We start from the raw sequence: 12273 nt of genomic DNA, 5'->3' as shown, positions 1-12273 counted from the left end.
GTTGCTGAAAGAAAAATAAGAATGCAGGATCCATTGTAAAATAAATAAATAAATAATATATTTTTAAAAATAAAAGAATTATTAGCAACTCATGACCCTTGATTTGAACTTTGGCCTGTCTCGTGGTCTGTCTCCCTGCCCACGAGACTCTGTTGGCTGAGTCGGGGAGGAGAAACAGCCCCGCCAGCTGGTGCCACTTCCGCTGAAATCCAGCCCAACTGTGGCCCCACACCAGGCTGCCCCAGATGAGACCCGGTCGGGAGAGGTGGGGGTATGGGGTGAAGTGGGAGGAGGGGTGCTCTCTGCAGTGACAGAGAGGGAGGGAGAGGCGGGAGCAGGCGGGGAGGAGTGGGGTGGGGAGAGGCACCCCATTTCCTCATCTGCAGTGTGGGGATGACTGCCCCCTGTGCTCAGGGCTGTGGTGAGAGACACTCTCTGTGCAGTTACTGAGGAGATGTCTATCTATGGGGGACAGTACTAGTTTCCCTGTCTTGCCTGCCTCACAGGTGAGCATGAGAAGAGGAGGAAGTAGCGTGCGGTGACAGTGCCCGGTTCCGTGGGCTGGTGACGGGGCGCGGCTGCCCTCCTGACGCCGCCTCCCTCCCTGCAGGTGTGAATGACAGAGGTGGTGCCGTCCAGCGCCCTCAGCGAGGTCAGCCTACGCCTCCTCTGCCACGATGACATAGACACCGTGAAGCATCTGTGCGGCGATTGGTTCCCCATTGAGTAAGTTGAGCAGCGCCCACTGTCCCAGCTGCACTTTGGTGGGGTGGGGGGCTTTAGCTGAGCAGATGTCCAGTCCGCGCTGCTGACGATTCAGAGCACTGAGCAGCAGCGTGGCTGTCAGGGCCGCGAGACCTCGGTTCCGTCCATTGGGGTGCACGCCTGCAAGTGCTCGTTACTCAGCTGGGGGCGGGGGCAGGCGTCTGCGGAAGAGCAGGTGTGTTTGCTGACGAGGACTCCTTTAAATGAGAGAATACACGGAAACCGCAGACTAGGCCGAGGGCGTATCCCAATCCTGCTTTTATTTGAAAACATGCGCCAGATGAACGCTTAGGGTTGTTCACCAGAGCAGGATGTTTCCCGTAGCCTGGGGGGCAGATTATTAGCTGCAGTTTTGTCGCTTTGCTTCCATCATGGGCACATCCAGCTTTTGTATGGGAAGAGTGGGCGCAGGCTTCGTTTTACTGCCTGGCAGTTAGAAGATAAAGAAGTACCAGTGTGATGGGCAGCACGCCAGCCAGAGGGAACACTGCTGTATATGTCACATGCGGCAAGCTGTTCAGACCGTAAATCCGGAGTTCTCATCATAAGAATTCTTTATTTTCAAACAAAAACAAACATCTTGTTAAAAAATGAACTAGATCCTGCTAGGCCTCGTGTTTACAGGAGAGTCCTGACCTCAGACTGATGGTTTAACCTGTTGCAGGCAGGGTGGGCGGGGAAGGGCAGGCTCTGGTAGGAGGTGCCTCAGCCCCTGGGGTGGGGGGGATGCGAGCCAGTGGTGTCTTCAGGGTCACAGAGGGGCCCTGCTTCCACCAGCAGTCCCACTGCCGCTGCAGAGTAGCCTAGTATGTGCTTGGATCAGGCCCCACGGAGGGCGCGTGCATCTGGTAGAGCCACACGGGGCTGTGGCTCCTGAGGCACCCGGCCTGCCGGCCTCTGCTCACAGCTTCCTACAGCCAAGGCCTCAGGTTCCAAAGACAGCGGAGTGAACTGCAGGCCCACACGCTGTATGGTGGCAGCTCCGTGTTCTGACTGCCACGCCAGCTGAGCCCCCTGGGTTGTGTGAAGAGGACCAGGGAGGGGTGAGGGTGATGCCTTGTAGGACCTTCGGGTGGGTGGTCAATGGCCTCTCCAGAGCAGAACCGAGTAGAGGACCTGTCTGCTATGTCACTGAGAGGGTATGGCGCCCTTTCCCAGCTCTTGGTCTCAACAAAGGCATCTTAGGCTAACCTGTTATGTCTACTCCAAATTAAAAAACCCACACTTCCCGAGGCCCCAAGTGCCCCTGCCCTTCTGACCATACCTTCTGGCTATGGCTGAGTCTTTGTTTTTGTTACCATCCAGGGGCTTTGCACCGAAAGTTCTCATCTTGCTCCCCTGGGTTGGTGGTCTTGGTGAAAAGCCCCTAGCAACCCAAGCCATACCCTGCCCTCAAAGGCTTGTCCCTGCCCCTGCCCCTGCCCAGGGAGGTGCAGTGAACTCAAATGCCATTCACCTGTGAACTTGGCTCTACCCACACCCCCAGTCTTCAAAAGGACTCACAGAATTCTTGGAAATCACTCAGGTCTGTGGGGCATCAGGGGCCATCAGTCTTACCTCTTCCAGCTGTCCCTCCACATCCTGCTCTCATAAAGAGAATGTCGTCGGGTGCCTGGGTGGCTCAGAGGGTTAAGCCTCTGCCTTCAGCTCAGGTCATGATCTCAGGGTCCTGGGATCGAGTCCCGCATTGGGCTCTCTGCTCAGCAGGGAGCCTGCTTCCTCCTCTCTCTCTCTCTGCCCGCCTCTCTACCTGCTTGTAATCTCTGTCTGTCAAATAAATAAATAAAATCTTTAAAAAAAAAAAAAAAAGAGAGAATGTCGTCAAGAGGATTTTCCCTCTCATCTCTCCTGTAATAATAGTAAAATCATTTTTCCAATCAGAAGTTCCCAATCTTGTTTAGGGGCTCCTGGGTAGTTCAGTCAGTTAAGTGTCTGAGTCTTGGTTTAGGCTCAGGTCATGATCTCAGGGTCATGAGATCAAGTCCTGCATTGGGCTCTGTGCTCAGGGTTGCCTTGAGTTTCTCCCTCTTCCTCTGCCCCTCCCCCAGAAGTAAATAAGAAATTAAAAAAAATTTTTTTCTCTTCTTAAGGAAAGAAAAAGACATTTTTAAGAAATTCCTAGTCCTGGGGTACCTGGGTAGCTCATTTTAAGCATCTGCCTTCGGTTCAGGTCATGATCCCAGGGTCACAGGATTGAACCCCACATTGGGCTCCCTGCTGGGCAGGAAGCCTGCTCCTCCCTCTCCCCCTCCTGCTGCTTGTATTCCCTCTCTCGCTGTCTCTGTCAAATAAGTAAATAAAATCTTTAAAAAAAAAAAAAAGAAAGAAAAGAAATCCCCAGTCCCATCTAGACAGATCATGCTTTAAGAAGACCGTCTGGTGCAGTCTCCTTCTTAGCCGTGGAGTGGTGGGCACACTGTGGTTCCCCTATGAAGCCCAATGTTAGTTAAACTTGACCTTTGCAGGTTCACCTCAGTTTGTTCTCCTCCTCAGGTACCCAGACTCATGGTATCGTGATATCACCTCCAACAAGAAGTTCTTTTCCCTTGCCGCAACCTACAGGGGCGCCATCGTGGGAATGATAGTAGCCGAAATAAAAAGTAGGAGCAAAATACACAAGGAGGTAAGTGTGTGTAGCGAGGGGATTCCCTGTCACTGCACGGGCCACTGGGATGCGCGACCAAATCACGCTGCCTGCTCTGTGGCCCTTTCCCCTGAATCCATTGTGGGACGCATCCCCAGTTGGTTTCTTTCTGGGTGTAGGTGATACAGTTAGCCACGAACAGGAGACCCAGCCGCAGGCTTCACAACGACTGTCATTTCAGAGTAGGGAGGAGTGTAAATGACATGCTGAGAGCCCCCAGAGTTGTCGGGGGCTCTGGGAGGATCGGGGATTCGTAGAAACAGCCAGCAGTGCTGTGGTTGGTGGAAGGACATGCCAGGTTCCGGTTAGCGGAGATCTTTTCATCCTTGTCTTAGATTTGTGTTGGAACTCCTAAGGGTCTGGGGGGCCCACGTAAGCAAGCTCTGTCCTGAGTGTAAAGTAAAACACGAGGTCATGGCCACAGACACATGGTTCCACGTGGTTGACTTGGGTCAAGCTGCGGCCTAACAGTTTTGGTCATCTTCGGGACGGAGCAGTGCTTACCATGTGGGTGTGTACTTCAAGGGCAGGAAAGAACCCGCTGACAACGGGCAGCTGGTTCTACCTGTTTAGCTTCAGGTTATTTCCTCAGAAGTACAGTAAAGACATCTCCCTTTGAAAGACCTGACCCTGTCAAGTATACTCCATTTTGCCCATAATTAGATTCTGGCAAAGGTAGTTTCTTTTAAGAACTACCAGCTTCCTGCTGAGCTTTTTAATTCCACTTGGTCTCACACGGAGGTGAGATTCAGTAGCCTCCCAGGCCGGAACTCCATCTCCGAAACCGGGGCGCGGGCATGGGGCGATGTGGGCGGCGCAGGGCAGTGGAGGGGCGGCTAAGGCCCCCGCTCCCTCTACTTAGAGACCACCTGGGGGCAGCGTGCGATCCAAGGCAAACCTTTTCAAGCTTCTTCTGGTCCCCAGCGCCCCGTACGTGTCCGTGCAGCACGGTTGAATCCCTGTTACCGCCCTGTGCCGGGAGCACCACGCATCCCCAAGAGAAGCAACACTCTGTGCCTTAGCTGAGCCATGTGTGCCCCAAGGACCTGCACCCTGTCGTTTCTGTGTGGATTGTGGGGGGTGACTCTCCATTATCCTTTGCTCTGTCCCCTCGCACCCCAACCTCTGCCCCTGGAAGTGTCATGATCAGGGAGTTGGTGGGTGAGATGTGCCCTGTACCAGGTGCCTCAGCCGTTAATCTGCCTCCGTGTCTGCCTTTTCCTTCAGGATGGAGATATTCTAGCCTCCAACTTCTCTGTTGACACGCAGGTTGCATACATTCTAAGTCTGGGAGTAGTGAAGGAGTTCAGGAAGCACGGCATAGGTAAGGGGCGCCGGGCTCGAGGGCACGCCACGTCTGCTCCAGCCTCCCTGTCCAGTCATTTCCCATGTGCCAATGACCAGCCCATAAATGTCCCTCGTCCCCCCTGTCCTGCAAGGATGTTCAGCCTCCTGCCCCACCACCAGTCCATGGGCCTTCAACCTGCGCCGTTTGCACCCACCGTCAGGTCTCTGGGGAATGGGCCCCTCTCAGCACACCTGCCACCACACACGACTTATGTTTGGTCCCAAAGTGTTCTTGATTAAGGATAGAAAAATAGTCCCAGGGACGCCTGGGGGGCTCAGTCAGGTTAAGCGTCTGCCTTCAGCTCAGGTCGTGATCCCTGAGATCACGAGGGATCCTGAGGTCAAGTCTCACATTGGGCTCCCTGCTCAGCAGGGAGCGTGCTTCTTCTTCCTCCTGCCACTCCCCCTGCTTGTGCTCTCTCCTTCTCACTATCTGACAAACAAAATCTTTTAAAAAAGAGAAAAAAACAGTCCGGCTGCCGTTTATCAGACGCCCACTGCATGCTGGGAGCTGTGCCCAGGCCTGTCCCCAGGTTCCCCCCACTCTGCCACCCGGCCAGTAGGCAGCGGTCTTCCTGTGTGACCCAGGCCTGCCTGGTCTGCCTTTTCCAGGGCTCGAGTTTGCTCTTTCCATCATAGGAGAGTTTAGTGAGTCTCCTCCCTGGGCCCAGCCCCTTCAAGGGAACTCCCTGGCCCTCGTGTATGGTTCCAGATGCCCGACAGTGTGCGGCAGACGAGCCCCATCTGGCTTTGGGATTTTAGGGGCTTTGACCGGGTGGTTTTGGGAGTTCCATCTTCGATATAGTGGCAGGGAGATGTGTAGACATGTCTGGCAAGGTCGCTTCTTCGTCTGCTTCATGCACCCTGCCAGCCTGTCCTGCTGTGTGTGACTGTCACCCCTTCTCCTGCAGGTTCCCTTTTACTTGAGAGTTTGAAGGATCACATATCAACCACTGCCCAAGACCACTGCAAAGCCATCTACCTGCATGTCCTCACCACCAACAACACAGCAATAAACTTCTATGAAAACAGAGACTTTAAGCAACATCACTATCTCCCCTATTATTACTCCATCCGAGGGGTCCTCAAAGATGGCTTCACCTATGTGCTCTACATCAACGGCGGCCATCCTCCCTGGACAATCCTATATCCTTTACTTCTCGGGGGTGAGGGATGCGGCTTCCCAGCCTCAAGGGTGACTTGCAGGGGCAGGGCCCACATGCCAGATGGAGCCGCGTTGCCGTCACGTGATTCACAAGGCCAAGCTCACGGGACACGTTTTTCCTGACCAGGTGGTGCTGTGGGTAGATCTGGTTGTGCTCAGTGTTCCTCAGACTTCAGCTGGCATGAGCTGTGGGCTTTAACACTCTCAGCCCGTGGTCCACCCAGCCACCCATGAAATAGCAATGGAGAGCCTCCTGCTCCGGGCGCGCAGGAGAGACACTTGTGAGCCCAGCAGACCATCCCCTGCCCTCAGCGGGCCTTGTTCGGGCTGGGGAGAAGACACACAGTGGGGCGAAGAGAATTGCTGGCTGTTTGGATCATTTGGGTTCAGACCTTTCTTTCCTGAGGCCTGTGACCTATAGCTGTGTTCCTCCCCTACTCTCTCCTCTTTAGCCCTCTCTGGGCCGGGATAGGAAGAAGGGAGGCTGGGAGACTCCCTGATGGAGGGTGTGGCCCCTGACACTCTGTGAGCATGCGAGGAATGAACCCGGGGAGGCAACGATTTAGTCATGTCACAGGGGAGTAAACAGGAGGGAGAAGCATGGCCCCAGACCCTGCAGGCCTCCTAGTCCCTGTGAAGATGGGACCCCCCTCCTTGTCCCAGGGACAGGGCCCTGCCTTCTGATGACTGAGCGTGGGAGTGAACTGGGAACGCTTGCTCTTCCAGCATACCTGTCGCTCCAGCCCACAGTCCCCGTCTGCCAGCTTTGGTCCAGGTGTCCCTGTGCCCGAGGCCTTGCCAGAAGGTCCTCTTGCACCGTGTGCCACCCTTGCTTGTTTGGCACAGCAGAGGACCTCCAGCTGAAAGACTCTCCGGAGCTTTGGGTGTCCTTCAGAAACGGTGTGGCATCTGCACGCAGTCCTGCAGATGACCATGTGGTCCCCTGCTGACAGTGCCACCCAGGGGTGCGTGGGCAGGCCAGGCAAGTCGGAGTCTTCCTTAACGGAGCCCCACGGACTACATCCAACACCTGGGCTCTGCGCTAGCGAACCTCAGCCCTTGCTCCATCCCGCACAGGATCTACCGTCAGGCCCACAGCCTGCTCTGCAGCTTCCTGCCGTGGTCTGGCATCTCCAGCAAGGGAGGCATTGCCTACAGCCGGACCATGTGATGCCAGCTGGGCAGCCGCCAGCAGGCCTTGCCCTCCGGCACCCCACAGAACCGCCTTCCTGGCTGTTGGACTTCTGTCATCTACAGAGGAGCCGGTGACCCCTTGCCGGGCCCGTTGGCCTGCCCCAGCTGCAGGCCCAGTGCTACGCAGGCTCGGAGCAGAGTGTCGCGGGCACACCTGGTCTCTGACAGGTACTTGGGAGCGGGTGGCGTGGGGAGAGGGGAGCAGAGCCCCGTGGGATGGTGGTACCAGGAAATGAAGCCCGTGCCGCCCTCATCTGTAAAAACAGGAGGGCCTGAGTGGCACTTGAGGCACCGGGATGTTGGGAAGTGGTCCCAAGAGCTGAGGTAGCCTGACTGACTTTCAGAAACTTCAGGAAGGAAAACTGAGTCCTTGAGCCCTTGGCCAGACTTCTGTCTTTTCACTTCCTGAACTACATTTTAAACAGGAATGCATTCACATGGTTCAAAAATGGAGAAGGCACCAAAAGATCAAGCTCCTCCTCCCGCCGGCCCCAACCACTCAGCTGCCCTCCTTCTGCATCGTGGCCGAGTGCCCAGGTCTGCTTTGGCAGCAGCTGCTTGGGGCAGGTGCCTGGTAAACCAGAGCTCTGCTCAGATGTGCCCACTTCTGAGGTCATGAGTGCCACAGAGAGCTATCTCTCAGACTTCTGAGCCACAAGGGGTCACACGGACTGCCAGGCCCACACCCTGGTGCACGGATGCAGCCCAGAGCACGTGGGTGCTGGGGGGGACTCACGCGGCGGCACTGCATGACCACTTGGGCTGGATTCCCCCATCTGTGCCTTGATTTGTGTGCAGACTGGGAGGGACTCCGGGCCTGGAGGGCTCGTGCTCCAGGTTAAAGCAGGACATCTCCTTGGGGGCCTTCACCCCTGCTCCCCTCTTCTTTCCCACAGGCTCTTCCAGCCCTCTTTCCTTTTCTGGCAACCTCCGGAAACCGCCGCATCTGCCTGCGTGCGCCCTGGTCCCGCCTTCACGCACGTGCGCCAGCCCTGCTGGCCGGCTGGGGTGTGGCAGCATTCGCTGTGGTCTGTTTCCTCTTCTGATTTCTTCCCCTCCACTGCCGGTTCCTTCTAGCTCCTTTCTCCAAAGCCGGAATGAACTTTTATTGGAAGGGAGGAACCCAAGTGTTAGGGACAGACCTCACCCTAAAGACAGGGGAGCCTCAGAACAACAAGGGGGTGAAAGGGAATGCCAGATCCTTGTCCAAAACCAGCCCGCAGAAGCCTGGGGTGGGGGGAGCAGCCCTTGCCTCCCTGTGAGGGGCTGTCGCTTGGTGGACAGAGCCCAGAGGCTTTTCACCCAAGCACAGAGCTCGTGTTGGGTCCATGGTCAAAGGAGCGAGACTGATACAAAGCGAAGGTCAAGCAAAGTTTTATTTCGCACCAAGCATCAAGAATCAAACTGATCGGCCAGGGCCGTCTCTTGCAAAGAGGGGACTCCTCCCAGCCTCACAGACTAACTTTTATAGAGTAAAGGCCATGTGGTTGAGCCTGGCCACATACAGGTGGCCAGTTGAATTACAGTTCACTCTATAGTAGTTACTTGATTCAGCCTATAACCTTGGCTAGAATTGGCGCCTTTGTCTGGCGCCTAAAAGGCGGGGCTCACACTTCTTGGCGGGTAATACGTGCACTTTCACTTGATTGGACGTCTCCACCTGGCCGAACACGTCCCTGTATCTGGGCTCTGTTATCTCTGCTCAGCCTGACATGTCCTGGTATCTGCGGTCTATTATTGGGGCTATTTGGCCGTATTTCATCCGTTCTGTTTCTAAGCGTTTTCCTCTTGGGGGAAGGGGCAGGTTCAATCTAAGTTTTCTGCATAAACAAAAAAATGGCTCGCTCTGGCTAAGCAGGCCCTTATACTCGGGGGCTTAGACCCTGACTCGGGAGGTCAAGTCCTCCGGTGCCCTCCTGCTGAGGGCTTCTCGCTGTCTTCGGGAGCGCGGATCTGCCTATTAGATGGCAGGTGTTGGCTCACCTGAGCTTCCCCCAGAGCTGGGCTGAGGACAGGGGCAGTGAGGTTCCCGGGGGTCCCCTCCCCAGCCCCCAAATCCATGAGCCACCACTCCCAAGATGAAGACAGGAGGAAGTCGAGTGCTCTCAATCCAATGGGGCCCAGCCTTTGGGGCTGGGGGCCATCACGTGCCTTGCGGCCCCTCAGCCCCCAGGGGCAGAGACAGGAGAGGCTGTCAGAGCCAAGAAGTGTGCGTGCGAACATCACTCGCTTCTGGCGTCACCCTTACCCCCACCCCCACTGCTGCTTGCCGCCTGCCCTGCCCTCTGCAGTAGAGGGGGGTGGCAGTCATGCCCAGTGTTGCTGCAGTGTCATGGAGCCATGGCTGCGGTGCGCCGGCCTTAGGGCAGGAGAAGGGGGAAGCAACCAGGCCGAGGGCCGAGGGCCGAGTGACTGCCATGCTCCCCTCCCCCAGAACTGCCCAGCGTGGAGCCGCCTCCACTCTCTGGGTGGGAGAAAGGTGTTCTCAAGAGGAAGTCGAGCCCTGGGCCGGGGAAGCACTTTTCCTCCTCCAACCATCTTCTGACTGGCGGTGTCCCCCTCAGGGACAGGTCCCCGGCTCGCTGACCTGTCCCCACCTCTGCACTGACCTTGGCGACATGCTGAGGCCCAGCTTGGTGTTCTCTCTCATCTGAATCAACGGTGACGTGTGATTTTTACTTCTGCCCCGAGGGGTCAGGAAGAGTCTTCTGGAAGGTTTTGCCTTGGACATTCATAATCGAGCTCAGAGGCCTTGCCCTGCCCTTCCCTCCGTGCCCCCAATCACTGCAGTGTCCAGCCCAGTGTTGAACAGATTGTAGTGTTTTGTCTCATTACAAATAAACAGACTTTAATTGGTCACATCTTGTCTTTCCAGTGCTAGGCCGCCACACTTTGGGCCCCAGCTCTGTGGCTAAGGGCAGATCAGGAGCTGTTTGTCCACTGTCAAGTTCCAGGGAGGGCTTCTAGCTAAAAGGGCTGACTGCTTTTGCCTCATCTGCTGAAGAACACAGTGGTGGGGAAGCAGTTCTAGAGCTGAGCAGCGCACCAGGCTCTGAGAGCAGAAGGCCCTCAGTGGCCACCAGCGGTTCAGGGATCTCTCTGCAGCTCATGGCCTTAGCTAGGGCCTGTTCCTGTCACGAGGCACTGTCCTGGCTTAGAGAAGGTTCCACAGGGGGCTCAACTCAATTGTCAGGTGGGGACTCTGGGCCGTAGCATGGGAGCCTAGGGGAGGGTTCCTCTGTCTGGGCCAAGCCTGGGGCCAGGGGTTTCCACCAGTCTCTCCTCGGAGCTTCTGGCCACTCTGGGGAAGGAGGTCTTGTTTGCCACTCCATTGGGCAGATGAAGACTGGTTCAGGAACTGTGAGTTAGCTCACAGCGACTCAGCGCGTGCATGGTGGCCGGAGAGCCCAGCCCAGGCTGGGACCCCTCCAGAACCCACGTGTGCTGCTCCCCGGGGGTCGGGCATGATCCAGGCAGCCCTCCCTGGGGCACAGGGCAGAGGCACCTGCAGAGCTGGGTGTGGGGGAGCCCCCGGGGCAGAGGAGGGGTTGATACCCCAGAAGGGGCACCGAGCAGTGTCCCTGGTGCTGGCAAGTCACACCCAGGTTACTAATGTTGGTGCATTTCCCTCTGTGCCGCTGGGCCAGCTTCAGGAGTAAGTAGCGGACTCGCTGGGGCCCTTGCCTGGCTGTGTGGCCAACTGTCAGCTTGCCCCCCGGGAGGATGGGGCTCGTGGTTGAGCCTTGTCCTGAACACAGCTGTGCCTTCCCAGGACGGCCTCCCTGAAGTGGGCTTCAAGGGCATAGTGTCCCCAGGGTAGTGAGTGCACATTTCCACGAGTGTCTGCTGCTCTGGGATGTTCCTTCACGTCAGCTCCTGGGCCCCAGGACACTGGGACTATGGCTTCGCTCTCAGCCTCTCCCAGAGTATTTTTCAAGAAAGTCTCGGGAGGTCGAGGGAGGAACTGTGTAGAGGTCAGCCCAGCAAGTTCTTTTTGGACCCAGCTTGTCTGCTGCAGCAGTCTCTCCCATGGAAGGGCTGGGGCCCATGAGTCGCTCCAGGAGGGCCCAGAGCTTGGCTGTGGCTCTGGCTGTGGCTCTGGCTGTGGCTCCCTCCATATGGCCTCCCCCGGACTGACCTGGTTTCCCATCATGTGAGACAGGCCTCCCCCAGTGCACACACTGGAAGCTGCCAGGCATCCTTCAGGCCAGATCTGCCTGGAGCCCCTCCCTGGTGGGGCCACATTCTGTTGGTCAAACAAAACCTTGAGCCAGTCCCAATTCAAGGTGAGGGGAGGGGGGCTCCATGAGCCAGATACTGGGACGCACACATTAGAGGCCACTGACCACAGCCTGGGTGTCCCAGGATCTGGACTGTGGAGTGGCCTCTACTCCCCTCTGAGCCTCACAGCTTCCTCCAAAAGTGAGGGGATTGCACCTCTGACTATCTACATGGACCACATACTGTGGCTTCTGGCAAGATCTCATTTCTGCCCAGTGCCTGGGACAGCCTCCCTAGCTTCTGTCTTCATCCTACCTGGCCTTGGCCTTCTGAGGCAGTAGGTGTTGTGGCAGACGGAGGAGACACCCTTTATGTCATCCCCTCAAGTGGATCATCTGGTGGACCTGCTGAGTGACTATGTCCCTGTCCTGGTCCCAGCTGGAGCATTCAACATCTCTCATCAGTCCTCCTTCTAGGGCTGTTCTCTGGCTGCTGCAACTCAGGCTCCCACCGCCCATGACCACAGCCACACTGTAACAACCTGAAAATCCCCCAGGGACCTCCAAAATAAGACCAAGGTACAAGGGCTGGGAGGGGACCTTATGGATTATTCCTCTCCATCTGAAAGGAACCCAGCTGTCCAGGTGTCCAGAGTGTCCTTGACATCATCACGTGATTTGCCTGGAGCCCCTGGTGGGGCCGGCTCAGCCACAGGCTGACCTGGGCTGCTGGGACTGGAAGTCAGCCACACAGTGTGGGGCACTGAGATAAACCCAGGACATCCCATCCTGTCCCCCCCGGGCTGAGGTCTAGTGATATAGAACAAGGGATTTCATCCAGAGTGATTCTGACACACACACACACACCTGCCCAGGGGACATTGACACTGTCTGGAGACACCTGATTATCACACTGGGGGACATACTACAACGCACAG

At 56.5% G+C, this 12273-nt stretch overlaps 2 protein-coding genes across 23 annotated transcripts in view; one reads left to right on the top strand and one right to left on the bottom strand.

Annotated features, from left to right (window-relative positions):
- NLRC3 (NLR family CARD domain containing 3) overlaps window positions 1–12273 on the bottom strand; it is a 112660-nt gene that overhangs the window by 18914 nt on the left and 81473 nt on the right. The window lies entirely within an intron of this gene.
- The window catches only part of LOC309854327 (clusterin-associated protein 1), a 113801-nt gene that overhangs the window by 60579 nt on the left and 40949 nt on the right, over window positions 1–12273 (top strand). For 5 of the 22 annotated variants that reach the window (XR_014306154.1, XR_014306156.1, XR_014306158.1 and 2 more), the window contains 6 exons: window positions 611–726; window positions 3259–3388; window positions 4637–4733; window positions 5668–5902; window positions 6936–7283; window positions 7541–9974. Coding sequence is in view for 1 of the 22 variants with exons in the window: in XM_082713334.1 (XP_082569460.1) it covers window positions 617–726; window positions 3259–3388; window positions 4637–4733; window positions 6999–7283 (622 nt within the window). In the remaining 21 variants the exon portion in view is untranslated. Of the gene's footprint in view, window positions 1–216; window positions 266–506; window positions 727–3258; window positions 3389–4636; window positions 4734–5667; window positions 5903–6935; window positions 7284–7540; window positions 9975–12273 lie in introns of those variants that run through there. The other 17 variants (XR_014306155.1, XR_014306159.1, XR_014306163.1 and 14 more) reach the window with 11 other exon arrangements.

This window comes from Mustela nivalis, assembly GCF_964662115.1.
Source record: "Mustela nivalis genome assembly, chromosome: 19".
Taxonomy (NCBI): Eukaryota; Metazoa; Chordata; class Mammalia; order Carnivora; family Mustelidae; genus Mustela; species Mustela nivalis.
This window is presented reverse-complemented; position numbering and strand designations above follow the sequence as displayed.